This window comes from Solanum tuberosum, unplaced genomic scaffold (genome assembly GCF_000226075.1).
Source record: "Solanum tuberosum cultivar DM 1-3 516 R44 unplaced genomic scaffold, SolTub_3.0 scf00262, whole genome shotgun sequence".
Taxonomy (NCBI): Eukaryota; Viridiplantae; Streptophyta; class Magnoliopsida; order Solanales; family Solanaceae; genus Solanum; species Solanum tuberosum.
In genome coordinates this window covers 638,096-658,134 of record NW_006239186.1, presented here as the reverse complement: position 1 = coordinate 658,134, position 20,039 = coordinate 638,096, and the positions used below count along the sequence as shown (strand labels likewise).

General features: G+C 31.0%; 2 protein-coding genes across 3 annotated transcripts; one reads left to right on the top strand and one right to left on the bottom strand.

Annotated features, from left to right (window-relative positions):
* Positions 1 to 6,778: 6,778 nt before the first annotated feature.
* LOC102584322 (probable tyrosine-protein phosphatase At1g05000) lies at positions 6,779 to 10,801 on the top strand. 2 transcript variants are annotated; one of them, XM_006357920.2, is made up of 6 exons: positions 6,779 to 7,208; positions 7,307 to 7,400; positions 9,716 to 9,773; positions 9,868 to 9,911; positions 10,003 to 10,184; positions 10,492 to 10,801. In XM_006357920.2, exons 1-6 carry the CDS (start codon positions 6,898 to 6,900, stop codon positions 10,535 to 10,537), a joined length of 735 nt encoding a protein of 244 aa, XP_006357982.1. In that variant the 5' UTR covers positions 6,779 to 6,897; the 3' UTR covers positions 10,538 to 10,801. The 2 variants fall into 2 exon arrangements, with proteins under 2 accessions (XP_006357982.1, XP_006357983.1); XM_006357921.2 differs by having other exon boundaries at positions 6,780 to 7,208; positions 10,003 to 10,801.
* Positions 10,802 to 14,374: 3,573 nt separating this feature from the next.
* Positions 14,375 to 16,061, bottom strand: LOC102584001 (1-aminocyclopropane-1-carboxylate oxidase 4). The gene is made up of 4 exons (XM_006357919.2): positions 15,849 to 16,061; positions 15,367 to 15,593; positions 14,949 to 15,282; positions 14,375 to 14,858 (listed from the first exon to the last, which is right to left on the bottom strand). Exons 1-4 carry the CDS (start codon positions 15,951 to 15,953, stop codon positions 14,568 to 14,570), a joined length of 957 nt encoding a protein of 318 aa, XP_006357981.1. The 5' UTR covers positions 15,954 to 16,061; the 3' UTR covers positions 14,375 to 14,567.
* Positions 16,062 to 20,039: the final 3,978 nt, after the last annotated feature.

Genomic DNA, 20,039 nt, shown 5'->3' with positions numbered 1-20,039 from the left:
CAAATTATATATATATATATATATATATATATACATTTAATTTAAAAAATTTATGATTTTACCCGACGATAAACAGAGAGTCAGCATTGGACATGGGACAGTAGCCCTTTTGTCTGCAACTTGAGAAGGGAAAGAGGGCCTTCCCGTCCCCATCGATAAACGGCCGCTAATGTGCTTGCCTCGTCATGCATGAATCGGACCATTTCAATTACACTATTACTAATATTTTATTTTGTTTTTATATTGAAATATTTTTTAAAAAAACTTCAAAATAATTTGCATTCATTACAATTTCTGTCACAGTCTCTATTATTCGAGTGATCACTTTATGCGTATTGAATAAATTCTTCAATGTGTAATAACCTGCAAATTGCCCAAAAAATATAAACCGTATTGGACAATTCGTATGCGACTGACTCGACTCATAAAAATATAATAATAATAAACCCTAAGGTACTTTCACTATTCCTTTCGTATTTACTATAGTAATTTCTCAAAATTGATTTGATTTTGATTTTTAATATATAAATATTAATCACAAATTTCGAACGAAACCAACTATATATATAAAAGTATTTATTGAAAATTACAGTACTAAGTAGTACACATATATTTTCATATAATTTTTTTACAATACATTTTTAATATTAATTTTGTACTCTTTAGTTTTTGGTTTAGTTCTTTATTACAATACTACAATCTTTCTCTTATGTTAAAGCGGATTCACCGCTCATATATAACTAAGAATAATCATTTTATTGTAATTATATAATATATTTTTTTGATAAAAAATATTTAATTACCTTAATTCCTTTTAACTCCTCCCTGCCTACATTCTAATTTCTATTAATGATGTTTTATATCTGAGTTTAGAAAAGGCGGAACGACTTGTGAGACCCTTGTACTTGGCTCCATTTGTAAGTTGGTCCCTCTTACTTATCAATTTGTCAACTAAACTCCTAAACTCATCAGAACACAATATTTTAAACCCCTTTGACCATTGACCGAACTTATGTGGCATTGATAATGTTGAGTTGGAAATTTACGTAATAACACGCGTTTGACAGCGAGTAAATAAGATATTTTACATTTAAAATATCTAAATAAAAATAATAATTATCAATTTTTTTATAAAAAAAAATCCATCTTCCTCAACCATCCCTCTCCCACCCCACCCCTCCCCTCTCTCCTCCGTCCCCAGCTCCCTTTCTCTCTTCTTCTTCTTGGAATTTCATCCACCACACTCACTCTCCTCTTCTTCATTCTCTCCTTCATCCGCTTTCTTCTCAACCCACACTTCTTTTTCATTACAAATCAGCCGCCCACCTCAGTCTAAAAGTCTTTTAGACTTTAGCTTTTTAGTCTAAAAATATTGAGATTGTTATTTATTTTTTTAGGCTTCAAAAAAGAGGTCTAAGTATGGATTAACACAAAGAATAATGGTGGATATTGAAAAATTAAAACACCATTGATAAGTTAGAAAAAGCTTGAAAAATAACAAATGAGTCTTGTGAATTTGTGAAATTGATTCAAAATTGTGATTGAGATTATTGGATTTGTGGTGGTGAACTTGTATTTGAATTTTCAAGTCAAATGGGGAAAAATCTCATCTATTTGACATGAATTTAGTGTTCAATGTGGAATAAATATGAAGAACATGCTTCTTTGGAATTTTTATTTTTTTTTAAAAATGCTTATCTAATCAGATGAAGAAAGGGCTTAAAATATTATGTTCTGATGAGTTTAGGGATTCAGTTGACAAATTGATAAGTAGGAGGGTCCAACTTACAAACGGAGTCAAGTACAGGAGTCTCCCAGGTCATTTCGCCTTTAGAAAATAGAACATTAAGATAGGAATAAAAAATAACTTTACTATTAACGATGACAAAAATATCCCTCGACATAGAATACATGGACAATTTTGGCGCTTTACCGATAATTTAAATTGCATTATTTTGTACTTTTTTGATTTTTCACTCAGTGTTCGAAGCCCATATTGGAGCCTCGATTAAATTTAAATTGCGCATTGCAAGGCCCATTCGAGGGTGACGCTCCCAATAAGATTTTTCCTATATCCAAGACTCAAATACAAAACCTCTGATTAAAGGTAAAACAGTCTCACTACTGCATCACAACCCATATTGATGCATTATTTTGTACTTGCTAAAGAAAGTGAACGTTGAAGAAAAGCAAGGGCATCTAGTGATGCCTGCATAAGAAAGCACATGAAAGCCAAGGAAATGATAATCATCATAATTAGTACTTTGTCCGTCTTTCATTTTATTTGTCCATGTTTAACTTAAACAATTGACATAGTATTCCTTAAGAATTATCCTCGTTTAATTATATTTATTCGGTATTGACTTGACATATTTCTTAAGAAATAATAATAAAATAACAATTTTATCATATTACCTTTTAAATAAAACGAATTCAAAAATTTTGAGAAATAATTATTGTTAATAATAAGGGTAAATTAGGAATTGAGTGATAGACCTTATCTTGATTTTTCAAATTGATCAAGTAAAAGTAGACATATATTTTTAATACTATATAGTGGACAAGTAAAAGTAGATAGATGAAAGTAATATTCAATATTTTAGGAAATGACTATAGTTAATAAAGGTAGATTAAGAACTGAAATATCGAGCAATATATGATGTAAAAAATAATAATCTTGGGTCTAACCCAACCCTAAAAGCTAACTCAAAATAAGAGGATTGCTCAAATCCATAATTCCCAAATATCTAGTGCATTGACAGTTTAATATGAAAACTTAGTATTACTTCGTGTAGACAATTTACTATGAGGACATATCATCGATAATTATAAATTGAGATGGGACGACTCTAATACCAAGTAAAAAAACAGATTTTGAACTAACTCAACCTGAACTCATGAAAAAGAAATCACCTAAATTTATATAAAAAATCATAATTTTTTCATCCAATACACAAGAATCAATACTTGTCTTGACTAGCTTTTTTGTTCTTCTGGTCTACATTATTTCAACATAGCTGGAATATTTAGCAATATTCAAAATGACATGCTATTTCTTTTTTTTTTTTTTTAGCTCATGGCATCAAACAAAAGAAAAGGAGAAAAAGAAAGGAAGAAAAGCAAAAGTTGTAATAGCATTGTTACGAAAAGAATCTGTCATTGGAAAAGTCATCTCTATTCACTAATAATTGAGATATGTCATTCGTATGATCAATTGGCGAATCTATATATATTGACCATATATTATATATAAATAACATTTTAAAAAAAAAAAATTTGTGTATCATATAACTGGCACTAATTATGTGACCTTTTTTTTTTTTCTTCATCTTTCAAAGTAGTGAATTTAAAATTTATTGATCTAAAACTAAAAGTGTAAGTGTTGAGTTCATTAATTTGTGAAATAAAATGAAGTTTTGTACAATTTATATTAGTTGTGCAAGATAACTAATTAAGTTTTCCATTTTCATAGCATTTAACGTAAAAAATATACTAGTATTAGTTGTGTCTGTTTTTTTTTTGTCTAATTGATTAATGGATTTCAAAATTTGAAAACTTAAAATTGAAAATTAAGTGTGTGTTTGGTCATTCTTCGTTACGAAATTTGACAAAAAATAATTTTTGTTATCAAAGTAAAATATGATATTCGAAAATTGGACTCGTGTTTGGTCAAAAATACATAATAAATTTATTTTTTTGACTTTTTGTGAGATATTCAGAGTGAAAAAATGAATACTCCCTCCGTCCCATTTTATGTGGCACAATTTCCTTTTTGGTTCAGTCCCAAAAAAAATAGTCACATTTCCTTATATGGTAAGTATTTAAAGGTACAATTCTTCTTTTACCCTTGTTGGTACCACTTAATCTTAAAATAATACTCCATTACATTTATGAGGAGAAAGAAAAGTGAGTTTACTTTTTAAAGGGCAATTTGGTAAACATTTCAAAGTCTTCATTTATTTCTTAGACTCCGTGCCCCGTCAAATATTGTCACATAAAATGGGACGGAGGGAATAATTTTTTTAAATGTTTTTTCAAGTTTTTGAAATCTGAAATTCAACTTAAAATTTTACGATCAAACCTGTTCGGAAGTTCAGAAAATAATACAAAATTTCATAGCCAAATACATTTACCAACTTGTGAAACAATAAAAAGTCCCACACGATTAATATAAGACATAGAATAAAGTGTTTCATAACATTTACGTAATAATATTAGTTTAATACTTGCCACAATAGTCTATGATGTAACAATTATTTAGGCTAATTTATGTAAATTAAATAGTCATAGATAATATATCATGTCTTTCAAACTATTTTCCCTATGTTTATTTAAGTTAAAACTTGGGCTCGAAGGGATAGTTGACAATTAACCAACGCGTGATCACCACGTTTATGTTTACCTTACCTCTTTCTAAATACCAACTTTTTTCATGCATTTTTTTTTTCTTCCAATTATTTAATATTCAAAATTTATTGAATTAATTAAATTTGTATCTGCTACAGAAAATTGAAAAACTTATTGTCTATTGAGTTTTGTTTAATTTGATTTTGAAGAAGACATGATCTTTAACTTTTTAAGGTTTAAATTGAATATATATAACACTGAGAATTAATTAAATTCGTATTAGAATGTTGTTATATATCAAATTAAGAGTTGTTTGGATCAATTTTAAAGCAAAAACGTATTGGTTAATTTTCTCAAAAACTTTCGATAATGCCTTAGGAGTTGGTTATAATTTGTTTCACAGTTATGTTACATTTTTAAGTAAATCCTAGTAATTCGCAAGAATAAGTGGCAAACTCATCATTTAGAAACTCTTGATGATCTTCCATTATTTTGCATAATTTATTCCATAATTACAATATAATTTGTACAAAATTTCTGGTAATTTGTTGCAAATTATAGCAAATTGAGATTATTCATCAAACTCTTGGCGATTCATCACAAATTGTGGCAAGGCAAGTTTTTCTGACTATCAATTAGGAATTGAACTCCAACTTTTAGCTTTAGGGTGGAGGCTATTTTTGCACAATTTTTAAAAACAAAATCAAAGGATAAATAGCATTACGGAATGATTCGAGTATAACATAAATTAAATATGATCTATTTAAGAAAGAAATGCTCTTTTTAGAATTTTATATATTCTTAAATTCAAATGAACCGTCTTTTTTTTTCTTTTTTCTGATCGATGTTCAATATTCACATTTGAGTTCGACTAAATTTGAATGTGCATCAAAAAGTACTAGCGCTTCCTAATAAAGTATGACTTTATTCTCAGGGACTCAAACCTGAAACTTGTGATTAGTAATGAATGAGTATTTACCACTCCACCATAAATTGTGGCCCACAACTCTACTTGTTGTTATACATCCCTTTTCTTATTACCTCTTATTTTCTATTTTTGACTTTTACTCCGTGATAATTTTTTGTTATGAAGTTTTATGATAAAATCCTAAATATATATATAAAATTTTGAAAAGATTGAAGGAAGAAAAATATGTAAATGATATTTCACAGTAATTATCTTCTCCCACTCTAGTTCTAATATATCCAATCCCCACACCATCTTCCCTACATAACCCTATAATAACTTACCCCTATGTCCACCCCACTTTAATGTTTGAATAAATCATATGAAAATATTTATGTAATAGAGTAATATTTTCTACTCTGCCCTAATTTATGTGATACTTTTCATTTTTCGAGAGTCAAACAATTTAAGTTGATCGAGAATTTGCACATTGAATCTTCGTATTTTTTGAAATGAAATTTATATATTTTATAAATTACGTAAAGAGTACTATAAATCACAATAATTGACAATTCAAAATATTTAAAAGAAATATGAAAAATTTATGGTCAAAGATAGACTGGTTTGAATCTCAAAATTCGAAAAGTGACACATAAATTGGGACGGAGAGAGAATTTATTAATAAACACTAGAATTTATTACTCACTTCATTCCATATTAAGTTAATTTTTGAGGTGTTTTACACCCTTTAAGAAAAGTAGATTAAGACATAAATTGAACCTAGTTTTCCATTTTTACCCTTATTTATTATTGTCAAATTTATGATTAAAATAACTAAATATTAATTAATCACTAATTCCAATACTAACTAATGAAGGGTAAAATTGAAAGAACACTCTAAAAGTAGTCTTCAAAACAAAACAATTAAGTTAATTTGAAAAATGAAAAATGCCTCAAAAATTAACTTCATAAACACTAGAAGTTTACTTAATGCCACGTGTATACAATTTCCCATGGGTGCCAAGACAAAATAAGAGGACTAGATTGATGATAAATATTTACCATATTGTATTTATACTAAATCACATAATTTTTTAATAATCAAATAAAGACCCTTTCATTATGAATTAAAAATTTTAATTCATCTTTAAGAATCTTTCAATAAAAAGCTCATATTTTTATTTGATTAGATTAATTAATTATAAAATTTTAATAATTCATTTGATTGACAATATATACTTTTATATTTATGGTGAGCATTCAATCCCCACTCTATAATCAGTAATGCCCTATTCGTTTTCCTCCTCCCCAAATACATTGAAAAATAAATTTAAAAATTAGTTAAATGAGTGGATTTTTTAAATTTAGATGATTAGTTTGTTATTTTTGTTTTTTCAAAAAGCATATGCATGACGTGTACTGAGTGTCGACATTGAGCAGCCACCGTGGAATGGCGCATTTTAACCACCCCACCCCACTATTTACCCCATGCCCCTAGAAAACTGTTTCCCTCGTCTAAAAAGTCACTAATTATTTTGCGCCTATAAATTCCAAGTTCCAAATCGAGAAAGTTCCCCTATAGTATCAGAATCTCCAATTCCACTCAATTTTCAAAAACCCTTCTCTCTCTCTCTTCAGTCACTATGAAACAGCACGCAACAGTTGCTTCCACAGCTGACACGTGTAAAACCATCGAAATCGCCGTCGTCGAGCGGCAGCATCACCGTTCTCAGCCGCTACTTCCGCCGCAAGCTATTAAGCTTTCACCGGTACCAACCGCCGACGATAATCCCTATGATTTTGAAGTTAATTACAGTTGCGCCGATGACAACGAGGAAGACTTTTTCATTCCTCCTCTTAACTTCGCTATGGTTGATAATGGCATTTTCCGGTCTGGTTTCCCTGATGTAGATAACTTCTCGTTTCTTCAAACGCTTGGACTTCGTTCTATTATGTAAGTTAATTAGTATTACTGTTCTGATAGTACTAGTTATTTAGCTTAAGTTTTTCGACGAGAATTGATGAATTAGGGATTTTTTATTTTGTTGACAGATACCTGTGTCCAGAGCCATATCCAGAAGCAAACATGGAGTTTCTCAAGGAAAATGATATTCGCTTGTTTCAGTTTGGAATTAAAAATAGCAAAGTACGTTTGTCATTTTCTCTGATGTTGATAGATTTGCTTCTTTCCGTTGATCTGAGATGAAAGATGAAAGTAAAATCAACACATTTAATATCTGAAGCTAAATATGGTAAATTGGTGAATTGACTTGACGGAGAGGAGAATGCCAATTTTTCAAGTTAGAAATGAGATGATGAAGGTTAAAGGTGAGAGAAAAACACTAAAATAATGAAAGCACGGCCAATTAGATTTCGGAAAAATCAGTTAACTTTGGCGTTTATAGGATTACAGTTCATTGAAAAAGAGGACTATGGAACAGTTTTTTGAACATAAGATTTTGGCAGAATACATAAAATGATGCTTGTTTATTTGTATCTGTACATAATATACATGATTCTCCAAGATTTAATTCATTCATTTTCTGTCCGCAATGTATGATGATCTTCTGCTTAAGTCATGTGGAAGGATGGAATAAACTGACTTTGTCAATATTTGGTTTTCAGAAGTTTAAGGAAAATTAATTCGTGAAGGGTTCGGATTGTGATGAAAAGCTGCACAATAATTTAATGTATTTTGGAGAATGCCTCAAGATGATAGGTCTAGAATTTGGCTGTTGCTGATCTTAAAGGCCATGGTCCACATAGGGTTTAGAAATTAAATTATTAGTACTACTTTCCAGTGATACAAATAATGATCTAAGGATAACCACAAGTATTACTTTAGAGAAAAGAATCAGTACAAGTCTTGCTATGTTTATTCTTTTCTTTTTTTTCTTTTTTTTTCTGATTGTTGTTTTGATTTGCGAGAATCTACTTCTAAAACTCAAAACATTGTCTTTCCAGTCATATCCTTGTTTAAATCACCACCTAGTTGGGACCACAATTACCTCTCTTAGTTATGCGCACTAGGTGTGTCTTTAGAAGGCACTGACTATCAACCTTCAAGATTCTATGTCCTACTCGTATACCTCAACACTTGTGTGTTTTGTAATCCTTGTATCTGTATAGAAAGCAGAAGATATGTATTAACTGGAAATCTCGGATTATTTGTATTCTTAGGTCTGCCTCGTAAGACCTTAGCTTAAGTTTTTTTCGTATCTATATGTTTTTGTTCTGTTGATTATGCATGTCTCATAGTAACCATCTGTAGTACCATTAAGTTTACCCCTCGTTGAGAAGGTCTAGTCATGTCTAGTCATGTTTAAACTTGAATTATGCTTAAGTTGTAATTGTAGCTTGGAAGAATTAATATCAAATCACTGTTCCTATCCTGTAGTTTGGACTTCCAATTCCCCGCATTTCGCTTGAGCATAGAGCACATGAATTTCAATAATTAGAAGTAACAATACTTCCGAACTGGTTGTGAGTTGTGATCTGGGTTTCATTGGATCCAACTTTCGTGTAGCTATTTTTTCTAGGACTAACTAAACAGGATAGTCCTCCTCTTCTCTGTGAAGAGAGAGAGAGCATGGCAATGGAAAGGTTAGGTGCAGAAACACAAGGCACATTGGCAATCACTTAAAAGTTAAAACTTAGTTATAGACTTCCATTTCATTCATTTAACTGATTGGTAAAGCTTTAGTGTTTCTTTTGGATCTTCAAGCAGAGATCAAATGATGTGTTGCTTGATCGTTGTCTTTCTATCTTAACATCTAACTGCTGAAGTTAGCAAAAATTTTCCTATTTCTTTTTGTCTCTCTATGGCTATATGATTAACCAGCCAGTTGCTATGTGTGGTAGGTTGTTGGCTTCAGTCTTCTCTTGTCCCAGCTTAACTGTCAAAACTCAAATGTCTGTCTCAGTTATCGGGTGACAGACTACTCTCTATATTCCCGCATATGCGGTAAAAAATTATACTTCAAAAAAGAACCTGATTCCTTTCCTTTTAGCTTGTTTTTATTACCTCATCAATAGCAATAAGGGTTCCTGAAGATATGCTTGAGTCACACTCTATTCCAGGCTTGAGATTTGTTTAACGCGGCAATCAATGTCGACATGGTCCATGAGTCCATCTTGAGATTAATCAAAAATTATTGGTAGTTTTTGAATTTGCTAGTAAGAAAAGGTTAAAAAATAGAAGAAAATAACTCAACAACAGTCACTAAACTCATGCTGGAAATATAGAAAAGGGCTCAAGAAATCTTGTTCTTTCTTTTTTTGGTCCTCTCCCCCGGGTTCATTGCATATTTGAGATATTGTAGAAGATTTTCAGCATGGTTCATTGGACTTTACTGATGCTAAAGGATTGATCACATCTGTTGGTGCCCGAGAAGAGTATTTTGTTTTGTTCTTGTACGAAAAATAATTATTGGTGATTGATTTTTACAATTATGCTCTCAGGAACCTTTTGTAAATATTCCAGAAGAGAAAATTCGTGAAGCATTGGGGATTCTAATTGGTATGCTCTTTCAAACGACAATACTAACTTTTAATCAAAGTGAGTTTAATACTGCTATCTTCCTGTGCTAATATCTTTAACCTGCTGCTCACAGATGTTAGAAATCACCCGGTGTTGATCCACTGCAAACGTGGGAAGGTGTGTAATATTTACTTATTATGTTGTAGCCTCAATTCCAAAGTAAGAGTACCTTACTTAAATTATGCTTCTTTTTTTGTCCATATTCCAGCACCGAACTGGTTGCCTTGTTGGATGCTTGAGAAAATTGCAGAAGTGGTGCCTAACTTCTGTGTTTGACGAGTACCAGCGTTTTGCTGCTGCCAAAGCAAGAGTATCAGATCAGAGGTTTATGGAGCTTTTTGATGCATCCAGCTTCAAACAACAGTCACTGCCATTTTCGTGTTCAAAGAGGTAACAATCAATCAGTACACGTAAACAGGGATTCTGCTTCTTTTCTTTGCTGTGTTTGGCGTTAAATAAATTGGAAGAGTTGGTGACTTTTTGAAGAAGTAAGGAAATGGTCATTCTTTTTCCATCACAAGATCAATTGAAGAAGATTTATGAGTTATCTCCTTCTTGGAGAGCTCGTAGCTTCCTCGAATTTTCTGTTATGTGTTTAGTATAGATACTTGCTTAGATTTCATTTTTAGATTCCATCACCTGGTAAAAAAACATTTTGTCAAATGTTGAGAAGAGTGTTATTTGTCAAAACTACCAGGAGTAGAACTGGTTCGCTCCATCTGGGTTCGTCCTGCCAACTATGATTAAACCAAGGCAGCTACTAGAAAGCAAGTTGTACCGGTGATGCGACCTGGTTTCTGGTTCTCTGACAAATATCTTTGTGTAACTTATTAGTATGTTGTAGCCTATCATCTGTACTAGAAGCTTTAATTATAGTTGTAACTAGGAAGGTCTAGCAACAAGTGCTCAATGATTCTGTTGGGTTAGAAGAAACGAGTCTCTTGTAGTTTTTGCATATTTCAACACAATGACTTAAATCCCATGGCTTATTTAAATTTTACTAGCAATTTTTGCCATTCTCTAGTTCATTACAAATTTGTGACAAATTAAGGTGCCATGATGTTATGCAAATGTTGCAAGTTATAAAGGAACACTGCTAGAGTTCTTTTTGATGAAAGTTTTAACTTTATCCGCTGATTTTCCTTGTCCTCATAGTAGCCTTATAAAAATTCTAGTTGTTACCATCGGATGATGATGATTGAAGAATAAAATGATCAATTCACAATATATAGGATGGTGCAAAACTTTAGATTTTGAATTAATCAATTGAAATATCTTATTGAGGGGTAGCTTGAAGGATTTTTTCGAACTAAGTACGAGGTTTATTCAGTCCCAACTTAGTTTTGATGGTTCCCTTTTACTCGATTTCATCGTAGGTCGAAGCAATTAAATGAAACTATCATCTATTTGGGGTATGTTTGGTATGAAGGAAAATGTTTTCCTGGAAAACAAGTGCATTTTTGACTTATTTTCTCATGTTTGGTTGGTGGGTAAAAAATATTTTTCGGAAAAGATTTTTTATTAGGGGTGTGTTTGGTATGAAGGAAAATGTTTTCCTGGAAAACAAGTGCATTTTTGACTTATTTTCTCATGTTTGGTTGGTGGGTAAAAAATATTTTTCGGAAAAGATTTTTTAATGTTTGATTATGAATGAAAATTATTTTTGACAAAATACCTCTTTTTTTCACTAGAGTAGAAAATAATTTTTGAATTGAAATTGAAAATATTTTTTAAAATTAAACTTAATTTATTTTGCGGGGGTGGGGGGCTGATGGGAGGGGGGTCGCAGGTAGGGGTGAAAAAATAAAACTTTGAAATTGGAAATATTTTTTAAAAACAAACTTAAAATTTTTTTTGGAGGTGGGCGGAGGTGGGAGTGGGGACTGGTAGTGGGGTTGGCCGGGGGGTCGGCGTAGGGGTGGGAGTGAAAAAATAAAAATTGATATTGCAAATATTTTTTAAAAATAAATATTAAATTTTTTTTTTCTTTTTGGGGGTAGGGGCTGGCGGGAGGGGTGTCGGGGTGAGGGTGGGTAAAAAAATAAAAAACTTGAAGTTGAAAAATGTTTTTTAAAAATAAGCTTTAAATTTATTTTTTTCAACAACAAAATTGATTTTTTCAACAAAAAAATTGTTATTTGAAGTTGGAGGAACGTTTTGGAAAATGTTTTCCTTAAGTTTTGAAGGGAAGTCATTTTCCTTGAATTTGAGAAAAATGAGTTGATTCGGAAAACATTTTATCCAAATCGGAAAACATTTTATCCAACCAAACATGAGAAAATTGAAAAATATTTTCGGAAAAATGTTTTCCCTCATACCAAACACACCCTTAATCTCTACAATCTAGATGTCATTACTTTGCTGTACTAAAAATGGTACAGTATTACTCCTTACATTTAATTATTTATATGGCAAATCATTTTTCAAACTCTTAGATTATACTATTACTCATTCTGTCTTAATTTATATGGCATTTTTCATTTTTCGAAAGTCAAATAGTCTAAGTTTGACCAGAAATTTGCACATGAAATCTTCATTTTTTTAAATGAAATTCATAACTACGTAAAAAGTACTATAAGTCGCAATGATTGATAATTCAAAATGTTTAAAACATCTATGAAAATATTACGATCAAAGATAGGCTTGTTTGAATCTCGAAATCAAAAAAATGCCACGTAAATTGAGACTGAGGGAATATTTAATATAAATATTGCGATAAAATATTCATATTAATCATTATTTTTAAATGGGTTTAAATTGGATTAGTAAAAATAATGAATGAAGTATTGAAAATTATCTTTCCCTCCTTCCTATAGATAAACATGTAATGTTGTGGGGAGAGTGATAAGTATTCCTTCATCCTTAATAAGAAGTCTTGGGATCGAGTTTTTCTGAGTACACGGAAGCGCCTTTTAAAGGAGCATTTTAATGTGAGTGTCGAACACCGAATGAAAAATTATTTTAAAAAATATATATAGTACTGGATCTGTCCCAATTAATGTGACTTACTTTCCTTTTTAGTCAGTTCAAAAAAAGAATGACACATTTCTATATTAAGTAACTTTTCAACTATAAAATGTCTATTTTACCCTTAATGAATTGATTTACAGCCACACAAATTTCTATACATTCATTTTGGACCACAAGTTTTAAAAGTCTTCTCTTCTTTCTTAAACTCTGTGCCGAGTCAAACTACCTCACATAAAATGGGACGGAGGGAGTAACAGATTGTAAAAAGGTTATCCCCCTTGTCCCTTCACCCACTCCCCTCTTATAAAAAAAAACAAAAAAAGACAAGGAAAACGATTATTGATAGTGGTCGTCGACTCATTCATTTTGTCTTATAACGAATATACCTGTGCTGAATTATTGGCCATTGTTGATAGCATAAAGTTTACATCTTAAGATGATCTTTATGAAAATATTGTTAAAGAATTTAAACATTGAAAATCATAATTGTTTTACTTTGTTCTTCTTATCTTTTCTTCTTCTATGAAATTACTCTATTTGTTTCAATTTATGTGACACTTTTCGTTTTTTGAGAGTCAAATTATTTAAGTTTGACTAGGAATTTGCGCATGAAATCTTCAATTTTTTAAAATGATATTCATATATTTGTAAACTACACGTAAAAAGTATTGTAAGTCTCAATAATTGATAATTCTAAATGTTTAAAAGATTTATGAAAAATTTACCGTTAAAGATAGATTTGTTTAAATCTCGAAATCCAAAAAGTGCCACATAAAATGAAACGGGGAGAGTAGTTTGCTTTGTAGTGAAGTTGACTCATCTTATTAGTGAAGTTCATATATATTCTTATTTCTTACTACAATAGGAGTATTTATTTTTCCCACTATGTGATACCCACGTCAACTTCCATGTTTAATTATAAATTTTCTACAACACTTAAATAGTGTTGGGTCAAGATTATAGGCTTAACTTTTTTATCATTAAAAAACGTTGATGACAAAAAAAGTTTTATCCTTTTCTTGCATAAAAAGTAAACTGAAAGGATTCTGTTACATTACCTATTTTAATAGCGGGGATGACACAATGAATGAGCGTGGAATACTACTTTTGAAACTTGTTTTCTTTATTTTTATTAGAAAAATTATTTTCGTCACTTAAAGAACTTATTTTTCTAGAGAAAATTTGACCAACTGAATTATGAGAAAATAAAAAAATGTTTCCCTCCCTAGCGAACACACCCATAGTCTATTGCAATTTCCACAATAATGTGCAACTATTTTTCCTTCTCTAGCTAATTATAAGAGATTATTATTCCTTTTCATTTTTACCTAATTTTAAATTTCTCTGTTTTTCCTGGTCTCATCAAATAAAAATTATCATAATAGACTTAGCTTGTCCAACGGCAATGTAAGTGGGAGTTTGATCATATTTTATTGTTAAATTTGAAAAAAAAATTGTATTCAAAGTAAAAATGATATTTGAAATTTGGTCATAGTGAATTTCTCAACAGTGAATTAAGAATGCTTAAAAATTAACTTATAAAGGTAAGACAAAAGTAATTTCATGAAAAGAGGAACAGGACACTACCAATTATTTGTATAATAAAAATCTCACTATAAAGTAGCTTTGATTTATCAGATTATTTTTTATTACAAACTTTAGAACCCTTTATAGTACCACACAGCAATCTCTCTCTCTCACACACACACCATCTTTTGTATAATTATGTGATATTAAATAAGCAAATAATGTGTTTAATTAGCCAGGTTTGTATAACTTCCAAGAACATAACCATCATTTTCTTTAAGCACTTGCAATTGGATCAACAAATTCCACATTAGCTTCCATTGCCTTCATTGCTTCAAATCTTGGCTCTTTGGCCTGAAACTTGAGTCCAGCATATAACTTCATGTAATCATCAAACACGAATTTCGGATAAACTTGCTTGCTTTCCTCTGCCTCAATTAGAGCTGGTGCTGGATAGATCACCGCGTCATTTCCTGGATTATAAAATGATGCTAGTGACATCCGAGTCCCATCTGTTTGTGCAATCACTCTGTGCATCACACTCTTGTATTTCCCATTCGTGATCACCTGTTTTATAACATTTTCATAAATACCCTTTGTAGTACTACTTCTAAATTATAGTGATAAAAGCACACACACACTTAGTGAATCTTGTACCTCAAGTTGGTCACCAAGGTTAACCACAATAGAGTGGCGCATGGGAGGAACATCGATCCATTGCTCGTCTTTGAGGAGTTGAAGGCCACTCACTTTGTCATCTTGGAATAGAAGTATGATGCCACCAGCGTCTGTATGAGCGCGGAGTCCCTTTATCAAATCAGGCTTAGGACATGGTGGATAGTTGCTAACTTTAGTACCAAAATTGGGACCTTTTGATCCATAAAAGGCATTTTTCAAGTAACCTTTTTCAAGTTCAAGATTTTCACAGAGCAAGTCAAGTAACTCCTCAGCCAACTTCTCCAATCTTTTCGCGAAATCTCTCATGACCTCTCTGCATCATTTGGGACATGAATTTACGTACTATAAACTTAAAAAAAAAAACTATTCATCTATGTACGTATAGTATTTGCATTACCTGTATTCGTTGTCAAGATCAGGTACTTGAGAGATGTTAGAAACAGGAAGATGGCGCAAGAAGAAAGTGCTTTCCCAATCCAAATCAGTAACCTCAGCTTGAACAGCTTCAAGTCCCTTACTTGCCACCAGTTCCTTAAATCTCTGTTCCATGCACTTCTTGTAATGTCCCTTTGTCAATTTCTCCACAGTGTCCATTACTTCATGTGGAATTCCATGGTTCACCAACTACAATAATCACATAAACATATTAAGAAAAATATCTATTTGCAAAGATTACAATATTTTCTGTTTCATTTTATGTGTCTTAGTTTGACTGGATATAAAGTTTAAGTAAATAATGTCAAGTTGTAGTCTTTAAATCATGTGGTATTAAACAGATCAGGCAGGATGTTGGAATTACAGAGTTACTCAATATAGAAAGTGACGTTTGTGTTTTTAAAACATGGAGAGTTGTATGTTTAAGCAAAATGTAATTATTACCTCAAAGAAGCCCCAATTCTCACATGCATCTTTGATCAGTTCCAAAGTGTTGGATCTCTCATCTCCATTGAGATTTTCCAAGTTGATAATTGGGAAGTTCTCCATCTTAATTCTTGGTAATTAAAGTATATATGTGTTAAACAAATAGGATATGTGATGTGAAATATTCAAAAGATTGAAGAGATGAATATTAAAATGTTTGATGAAAAAAAATGATACTTCGAAAGGGTATTTATAGGAGAAGAAATCAAGAATTTAGGAATTATATAACAAGTGGGATCTTGCTCTTTACCTTATTTTTGGTCCTACCATTCTTACATTATTACAAGTCTGACAATGCCCCCCCCCTAAGTCCAAGTCGAATTCTGGTCACAGTTACTTATTGGACCTTCTTACCCTACACACAAGTGGGATTTTATAATTTTAGAGCTAATTAAAGATGTACAAATGGAAAATGACCAATTTTTTGGTGGCTAAAAATGATTTCCCCTTTTATCTTGACCAGTATATATTTAATATAAAGGGCCTTGTCTGAAGGGGCTGCTCTAGTGAAAACTAATTTGATGATATTGTTCATGTGTTATTTTAAATTTCTTGGTTCTGACTAAGTTGCCTCACACTTGAAAGTTTCTTAGGGGTGGAAGTGACCGAATCTAGGATTTTTAGAATTCGAGTGGATCATTAAAATAAGAAGAAGGAGGAAAGAATGTATTAAGTGAAAATCGTTTCCTAGTCCTCTAGGTAAATAACTTAACATTCAATCAAGTGCATGACTGTACCTAGTGCATTGTACCCTAGGCGCCGAGCTAAGACTTGACCCTTATTGATTCTCGGTTCTAATCTTTTTAGATTAATGGTTTCATATTAATTATTTGTACATATTTAATAAATTTTTAAAATAAAATAATAATTTGAACTAAAACTATTGAATTCAGTCGAATCTATATTTGGCGCTCCGGTCCTGCATTGCGCCCCACGTATCTTTCATATGAAATTTCTATCTATTGATTTGAGTAATTTTTTCTTGTTACACAAATTGTAGTGCAATTTAGTGCAGGACTTCCATGTCTTCTAGATTTTTCCTGAGTTAATGAAACTAGAAGTCTCTCTAAAATCTATGCTGTGTAGAGGCTATCTTTTAGTTGACCAAAAATATTAGGTGATTGCTTTTCGTTTTCCTAATTTTCGATGAGAAACATTTTTCAGTACTAGGCTGTGTAGAAGCTATCTTTTAGTTGACCGAAAACACTAGGTGATTGCTTTTCGTTTTCTTGATTCTCGATGAGAAACGTTTCTTGATTGAAGATAACAAATACCTAATGAAATTGTAATTGAGGCTTGTGAGCTACTTGACATCACCGTCGCTAAAAAAAGAGATAATTTTAGAAATCTTCCCTAAGATTTCGCTTATCACACTACTCTCTCTTGTATTTTTATCAAATAGGAAAAATTACCTAAATACGCAATTCATTTTATCATATTCTCTAAAATTTTCTATCATTTGAAAAAATTACAAAATTCATACTCTCTCCTATTTTTGGATACATCACTATACGTGATGTATCGAGACGTAATACATCACTTTACGTGATGTATCGGTCGGATACATCACTATACATAATGTATCGGGACATAATACATCACTTTATGCGATGAATCTGTCGGATACATCTCTACACAAGGTGTATCGGGACGTTGAGCGATGTATCCGAAATGGAAACGCGATGTATCAGAATGTTGAGCGATATATCCGAAACTGAGACGCGATGTATTGAGACGTTTTGGAGAATCAAATTTAAGGCATTTTTGTAATTTGGAAAATGATAGGGATAAAATGTAATTAGTTCTTAATACCGTAAAATTTGTATAAAATTCCCTTTTGTATATTACACTAACCACTCTTATTTTGATTTTTTTAAAAGGGAAAAAGGACAAAGTGAAGGGCATTTAATTTATTTATTATTAATGTATTTTTTTTTAATTGAAGTCATTTTCTTTGAGGGCGGCCATGTGATCATTGGCAATGCATTTGATTTTTAAAAAAACTTAACAATGATTTTGAGGTAATTAGAGACTGCAATCACGAATTTTAATTATTATATTCTTGAGCCAAATCTAGTCTTGATTAATTATCTTTGACTAGGACGTTTGAATTTTCGACATATCATATTTTATTTTTTTGGTACTTCAGCTATGTCATTCCATTTAATTGTTAATCAACAACTTTACCTAGTTAACTAATTGTTGAATTTCGTACAGCTAATAAAATCTAAGCTGATGAAATATGCAGGCTAAAGCAAACTAATTACTCTCTCCGTCCACTTTTAATTGTCATGGTTTCCTTTTTTAGAGTCAAACTATAAGAACTTTGACTAACATTTTACGATGTATTTTTTCATCATATTGATTAACAAAAAAATACCGTTTATAGTACTTTTCGTATAGTTTTTGAATATTTAAATTCTTTATTTAAAATATCGAATTTATGTAATCTAATTTAACTTTGAAAACTAGTCAAATTGACTTTTGAAAAGTGTAATATGACAAATAAAAGTAAACGGAAAGAGTATAAGGTATCAAGACATCCATTTGGCGATTTAAAACTTTGTCCTTGAGATGTAATTATTTTTCATAATTCTAATACATAAACGTAATCGTTTTAGTCATGACTTCAATATTGTGCTTTGTCTAGAAAATTATCCAAAAAATAAAGTAATCGTATAATACTATAAGAGGAAATATAAAATTCGAGTGGTTATTCTCTATCTAAATTCGAGTTGTCAAATTCAATGCACATGAAAATACGAATTTGCCACCTTTGGACTACATGCCTAAGGTTTTTTTGTACGTCTTGATACTAATTAAATAGCAAATCATTAATGTTACGAAACAAATTTCAGAAATTGTTGTATTGCTGATATATGATGAATTTCAAAAACTCTTGTTATATTGGAGACTTTTTTCAAACTTTTATTATATTTTGGATAAATATAATGTATAAATTTGTCAAGTTAAGTAATTATACCTTAATTTTTCACTTTACCGGTTTATTTAGTTATCAGGGATTCCAAGCACACGAATTTTCTACAAACATCTAGTTTAATTTACTAAAATAGATCATTTTGTAGAGGAAAATGAAAGAGTTGATCTTGCTCAATGTTAACATCTTTGATTTGAAGGGAAACACCATTACATAATCACACCTTTCACCTTAATATAAGGATCAAAACATGCATGGCTAAATCCATAGTTGATTTCTGTTTTAGAATAAAAATAAACTAGTGTATCACTCAATTTTGACAAGCTAGTGGGGACTGAAATATAGTAATGTAATAAAAGAAAGATTGAAACTAGGAACTCTATCGATCTGCTCTACTACCATGTAAAAGTGTACGTGATCATCTCATCTAAAAACTTAATCTGCTAGAGAGAACACACTTAGTTAATTATATTCTCAACACCAACTGTTAATTTAATGGAGTAATATTCCTCCAGGAAAAAAACTTTTTCTTTTTATCCCACCACTTTTATTGCGACTCAAGAATTGAAGGTAGAAAATGCTTACCAATGGAGTAATTTTTTTATCAGGAAAGAAAAGTTCTTTAGTCCACTTCCACTTTTAGTTTTGATTTGTGTAAATCTAGTACCTAAAGTTTTATTGATCATTATCATCACTTAAAGTAAGCAGGAGTATCTATCTGTCTATCTATAAAATAAAAAAATAAAAAAAGGGTCAACTTTTACCACCAATTTATATGGTTTAATAAATGGGTCATGAGTCATGAGAGGATTAACAATCACATGCCTCTTGTCTCTCCATTAAGTACACTTCAAATCATTGTAACCAAAGTACTTAATTTATCATGGTTAGCTAAAGTTTCTAATTTTTAACCATTAAAATATAAATTTCGAGAGGATAGAGAGTTGTTGAGGTAGTAAACACTCTTCATTTTCGATTTTAAAATTGTAATTTGCAATTATTAAGAAAGTGAAAAATCTTCAATTTGGATAGAGCCTAGAGGTGTCACGTGCAATGGTCCAAAATTATTCATCATCATGTGGCTAACTTGTAGTAAAATCATTCACAAACTTTATAATTCTATGCATGCATTGCCAAAAATTCCAAGACATGCTTTGGTGCCCCCATGTTATTTGTGCAGTGCCTTACAAGTTTGGAGGAATATTTTCCAT

Bases quoted from the DNA above. Each gene is read 5' to 3' on its own strand.
- LOC102584322 (XM_006357920.2), top strand. From the start codon at position 6,898: ATGAAACAGCACGCAACAGTTGCTTCCACAGCTGACACGTGTAAAACC. The intron at 9,774-9,867 runs GTATGCTCTTTC...TGCTGCTCACAG, and splicing joins AGCATTGGGGATTCTAATTG to ATGTTAGAAATCACCCGGTG. The intron at 10,185-10,491 runs GTAACAATCAAT...CAAAACTACCAG, and splicing joins CCATTTTCGTGTTCAAAGAG to GAGTAGAACTGGTTCGCTCC.
- LOC102584001 (XM_006357919.2), bottom strand. From the start codon at position 15,953: ATGGAGAACTTCCCAATTATCAACTTGGAAAATCTCAATGGAGATGAG. The intron at 15,594-15,848 runs GTAATAATTACA...TGATTATTGTAG, and splicing joins AGAATTGGGGCTTCTTTGAG to TTGGTGAACCATGGAATTCC. The intron at 14,859-14,948 runs GTACAAGATTCA...GTTATAAAACAG, and splicing joins ACCTTGGTGACCAACTTGAG to GTGATCACGAATGGGAAATA.